The sequence below is a fragment of the Poecilia latipinna genome, unplaced genomic scaffold, assembly GCF_001443285.1.
Source record: "Poecilia latipinna isolate Pla-1442-1.1 unplaced genomic scaffold, P_latipinna-1.0 Scaffold1021, whole genome shotgun sequence".
In the NCBI taxonomy this organism is placed as follows: domain Eukaryota; kingdom Metazoa; phylum Chordata; class Actinopteri; order Cyprinodontiformes; family Poeciliidae; genus Poecilia; species Poecilia latipinna.
The window spans coordinates 68,669-74,315 of record NW_015113637.1 but is presented as its reverse complement, the minus strand read 5'-3'; the positions used below and the strand labels follow the sequence as shown (position 1 = coordinate 74,315).

Genomic DNA, 5,647 nt, shown 5'->3' with positions numbered 1-5,647 from the left:
CTGACATGACACTATCATAAACACAACCCCTTTTCATCCAACTTTTAAAGCAAATTCTCATTAAGTGTCATTATTTACTGAATGACAGTTCAAGATATGTTCTTAACAGATGTTATCTCATGTTTATGGCAGTATCATATCAGTCTTATGCACACCCCATCAACTAAAGTCTTACAAATACAAATACAAATACTTTTTTTTTCACCTGGGCTGTAAAGCAGTGTGCTATAGTAATAAACCTGTCATCATATTGTCATTGTGAGACTTGTTTTATAAAAAAAAAAAAAAAACCTACCCATTTTTCAATGTCTTTGGTCATGCCAGGCCAGTAGAACCTCTTGGTGATTGCGTGTCTTGTTTTAACAATGCCACAGTGGGCACCAAAAGGACTGGCATGGAACTCTTTAAATATTTGTTCCGCTTCCTCTGTTAAGGTCACTACCTTGCGTTTTGAATCACTGTGTCCTTTGCAGTAATACAAGACTCCATCTGTAGAAATATCACATGTTAAAACACACACAAGCATGTGCGCGCGCACACACACACACACCCACCACCACCACCACCACCACACGCACACACACATAGTGCCAGTTCTCCTGGCTAACTAGCAGGTCAGCCAAAAGACGGTTTGCTGACAAATAAAGTGGAAATTTTAAAATAAAATCGGAAAGGTAACTAAGTCGATATATAAAGCTTGTCTCAATGCACAATAATTTGCCCTAATTTTTTCGATAAATAATACTATTACTTTGACTACAATTTCAAGTTATATATTGGTAATGGGCTACTTGAAAAATGTTAATGGAAATGGTCTCAAAGAAGGTAGTTGTCTCAAATTAGGTCAGGAAAAGATTAAAGACTTTTTCCCCGCTTGTGCATGCGAGGACTGAGGAAAACGTGGAGGACTATGGCAAACGATCCAAGTTTTACGGGTGTGGGTCGGTTGGACCTCATTTGTAAAAAAAATAGATTTAATTTTTGAAAATGTAATCACCGTCAACTGCGAAGTCAACTGCTGCTCCTTATTTTTTATCTTGTATTTTTGAGTTTTAGAAGAGCCTTCAGGGTATCTTCCAAAGGATAGATATTGTATAACATTGCCAAATATTAACGGGTCCATTTCTTGCAATTTTTCTCAATGTCGCGCAGTTTTCGAAGAAATTGGTCACAAAGACAGTATGCAGCTGTGCCAGTGTCAATCGATGTGAATGCACGTGGTTAATTAACCAATTTACACGTCAGAAAGATTTTGACGCAATCGCACGTAGTTTGATTTGCCGCGCCCCAGGGGATTGATATGTAACAGCACTAGGACAATCCTANAATGTCGCAGAAATGATTTTGATAAATGGTAAAATTGTTGTTTTGAGACTGTTTTCAACTAATATTGATATTGATAATTTCATAAGAAGTCATCTCAAATACAAATAAACTTTAATTTTGTAATGAACTCTTAGCACTCACAAAAATAAACGTTTTTTTTAAATATAAGATACTACCTTAAAAAGTTCAACAAATGACCTGTAAATAACATTTCTGGTGTTATTTTATCCTTGTGGTTTGGCTAAAATGTATAGTGAGATTTTATTGTTTTTCAAACGAATCAGAATAGATAAAATACACGGAGATATTTTATTATTTTTCAAACGATAAATCCTGAATATAAACATTTTAAAAAAATATTCAACATTTTTGAACCAATTAATAAGCTCACATCAGTTGATTTTTGTGTTTCTATTTTCACGAAGTACTCTGAGATCAAACTGCAGCGGCGTCATTTGTCCAGCAGGTGGCAATAAAGCACTTTTTATTGAACTGGCTGCTGCTTTAACACTGAAGAAGATCCGTTCTCGGTGGCGGAAGCATGGCGCGGGTTTTGTGCGGGGATGCCTTCCTCCGCTGCGGGCTCTGGAGGTAACAGCAGTGAGCAAGCGTCGATCTAGTGGAGGAGCTCACAATGGAGGACGGCTTTAGCCGGAGAGAGGCTTGCCCGATGAGCAGAGTGTCGGCTGCCGCGGACTTTAGCTACCGGGACTGCGAGCTGCTCAGTTCGACCCCTGGCCGAGGAGGCTACCCTGCCGTGGCCAGGCTGAGCTCTGCGGCCGCGGGGAAGATCATGGAGCGGAGGAAATCGGCACCGCAACTGGTCCACCAGCGACATATGCCGAGTGAGCCCAAGAAGTTCCACATACCGAGGAAAACCAAAGAGAAAAAGGGTATGATGCTCCGAATTAATGGTGTTCTATCTATAAGAGTTCAATTATCAGACAAGTATGTATCCATTCTCGGACACCTCCATCTTTCCTGCAAGTTTGGTTAGCCACAAGGCATTTAGATGCTTATCACCATGGTGTCATTTATGTAACTCTGCTCTTATGTAAAAAGATTATGTTTAGTCTCCAATCTTTATGTTCAGTTCAAAGATTTAATGTTGTTAAACTAGCGGCTAACGGAATAATGCAAAGCTAACAGCTAGCGGTAAGTCGCTTTAGTTACAAGCTTATAAACGTTTTACCATGTGGTAATATTTACTTATTTAAAATTATATCTTATTTTCCTGTTGTAGGTACTAAATTATACTTTGATTTTTACCGTAAAGCTTGTTTTTTGGCTTCATGTAGATTGTAGTTTTTACTAGCTAAAGGGAGGTAACCGCCTCCATGTTTACATTATTATAGCAGTTAGCAGCACGAGTATCCGGTTATGGATGCAGCAGCTAATGACAAAACGATATTACAGAATATCTCAAATTCATTTTTATTTTGCTGTACCATAGATGTAATAATTGATAATAGGCAAATAAACATTACGCTAGCCTTAAAATGGGTTATATTCACATGGAAGGATGTGAGAAACTAGTTTTGTTGATTTTTTTAAGTAACTCATATAAACAATGTAAGCCATGATTATTTTATTTACCTTGAGGGAAATATATTTTCCTAAGTTTTACTTTGCACGCAGACAAAAACTAATATTATGACCCTGCCTGATGGTATTATTCATGTGTCTGCTTTGCAATTTTTGCATTTGAGAAATCAAAGCTGCTCCTTATTTTTCAAGGTTTCCCAGATTTGATGACCTTCAGGCATCATATAATCATTTGTCTTCAGTTTACCTCACAAATGATCTGTTATTCAAGTCAGAGGGTTATGAACAGTCAGAAATGTTCACTTTGGTCTTTCACCTGTAGTGATGAATGTTTTTGGTCTTGTTGGAAGACAAAAGAATCATCCAGAAAAGGTTTTTATATATAATTTCAGTTTTTACTTAATGTTTTAGTTATATAGATTTTTAGTTACATCATTTAATTTATTTTTATATTTGTTTTTATTTTTTAAATTGTTTTGCTTATTTCTTTTTTAATTTTTTATACCAGACCAGTTTTACTGCTATCGGCTTTAGTGGGCACACTACAAATAAGCAAATTTAATAAACCAAAAATAAATATAGAACTAATCAAATGTATAAAAAAATACAGTACAGAAATATATACATTTTCATTTAAGATAAAAAAAATAAGCTTTTGACTGTAAATATGTACTACACAAAACTCCACAAGTGGCAGTTTTAGCTTCAACTGATTTAAATTCTGTGAAAAAAATCTCCTATTAGTCACCTTTTGCTATCTATTAATCATTTAATTACAAAATAATCAGATCAGTCTCAAACTGTTTTGATGTTCAGTCCAGCACAAACAGCTGAGTTTTTCTCATGATGGTAGAAATATTTAATAGCTGCAGATGGTCAGCTTTCACTAAAGAATGCTGTTGTTGCAGTTTAGTCAATAACATGATAAATGTTTCTTCTTCTTCAGCTCTGTTCCAGTTCGTCTCCACCGAGTCCAGGGAGTATGAGGACATGAAGACCATCCTGACGTCCGGCTACATCGACAGCAACTCTTCAGGTTGCTTCACTTACAGCAACCCTCGGCTCGTCCACAGCGAGCTGCTGGAGAAGGAAGTGAGCAACGACCTCATTGTTGCTTTTTGTTTCACTAGAATCCATCAAAAAGTCTCTTTTTACTTATCAGCTTTAAAAAAAGATGTTTTGGTTCAAATATTTTCAGTGATTTCCTGAACATATATAAGCCTTGAAAACAAACAAGCTGGTGCTGCAGAAGCAAAGGGATCAGCTGAACTGTTAGTAGCAGGAACACATGATGGACTTGAACTCTGGCGACTTGACAGAAAGGGCTGAAATATACCAAATTAAAGCTGCACCATATATGTTGTCATTACAAAATTCATAAAGCAAAGGCTGGTTAATAACATTTGGTTAATATATTCCAAGTGTTGTGAATAGCTCCACCAGTATGGCAGTATTTCAGATATATAAGCCAAAAAAAAAAAAAAAAAAAAATAAATAATTATAAATATGGACTGAAATGAAATGTTTATATCCTGAGAAGTATTTTGGCCATATCGTGCAGCCCTATGTTAAGTGTACAGGATCTTTAAGGAGAGAAATAAACGTGTTAAAGTTAAGAATAGTTTTTGCTCAATTACACTAGTTCCTTGGTTTTTACCTGCTGAGAAAATCGATGGTTTATGTTTCAGTTCGCGGAAAAACGGAGAGAGATGAAAGCAGACGGAAGGACGGATAAGGAGCTGGAGGAGAGCTACTGCTTCCTGATGACTAATTCAGTCAAGGTAGGACAAATAAGCAGCGATTTTTTCCAAATAAAAAGAACCAATTCAACCTTTTCGATTGTTTTTTTAAATTTAAAGGTTTTTTTTTTTTTTACTCTTGCAGCTGCCTGTTCTCTGTGAGAAGGGACTAACTGTCGGTCGGAGCAAAAACACGGTGCTGGGAAACCCGAGTAAAGGTAGGAGACATGAATTAATCTAAAGTTTACTGTAATACAGCTGATTGTGGTTCTTGAGGGAATGTTAAAACTTCGCTCCATGAAGTGTATTAACTCAAAATCAGCCCTCACAATAAACCGTCCTTATTGACGTCACGTCTTTTTTCTATCCTGTTGCATTTTTATCTGCGTTATCCTCGCTTTACACACCAGTAATTTTTGGTTGAGAAGTTGAGCCTTATCCGCCATGAATCAGCGCTATTTACGGCGGAAACTTAGTGAGCTTGTCGAGTGCTTATATTTCAAAAGAGAAATGCATAAGATGAATTTTACGTCTCTTCTTGGATTCTGTTTGGACTGTTTCTTTACCGTTATGAGACTTCGCCGCCATCTTTGTTTTTGAATCAGTTGGGTCCGCTACTGGGTGATCAGCGGTGCCCTCTGCTGGATGGTGGCCAAACTACAACACCGAAAGAAGGTTTAAACGCGCGTTATTAGTTAAACCAATGAAAGTTATTTTAGTCTAGTAAATAATTTATTGATTATTATTTTATTTATTTGATTCAAACATTCTTAAAAATCAAATACCAAAATATATATTATATTTATATAACTATTTGTTAGAAAAAGAGGGAGCAGAAGTATAAACGTATTTAATCCTTCCTTTTATATGCCTTCCTTTTTTATTTTACACATTATTCTTTATTTAAAGAAAATAAAATATATAAAATAAAGCAAACAAAAATAATAATGGAATGAACATAATATATTTTTATGGGTTTGAACCAATAAAATAAATGGGGATTATGTCATTTGAATGATTTCTGTTACTGACTAGCT

The 5,647-nt window shown here is 35.9% G+C and overlaps 1 protein-coding gene across 1 annotated transcript in view; it reads left to right on the top strand.

Annotated features, from left to right (window-relative positions):
• Positions 1-1,671: 1,671 nt before the first annotated feature.
• tasor (transcription activation suppressor) overlaps positions 1,672-5,647 on the top strand; it is a 29,859-nt gene continuing 25,883 nt past the window's right edge. Inside the window, exons 1-4 of the mRNA XM_015050966.1 lie at positions 1,672-2,219; positions 3,818-3,963; positions 4,560-4,652; positions 4,756-4,828. Of these exons, the coding sequence (XP_014906452.1) occupies positions 1,961-2,219; positions 3,818-3,963; positions 4,560-4,652; positions 4,756-4,828 (571 nt within the window). The 5' untranslated portion in view covers positions 1,672-1,960. The remainder of the gene's footprint in view (positions 2,220-3,817; positions 3,964-4,559; positions 4,653-4,755; positions 4,829-5,647) is intronic.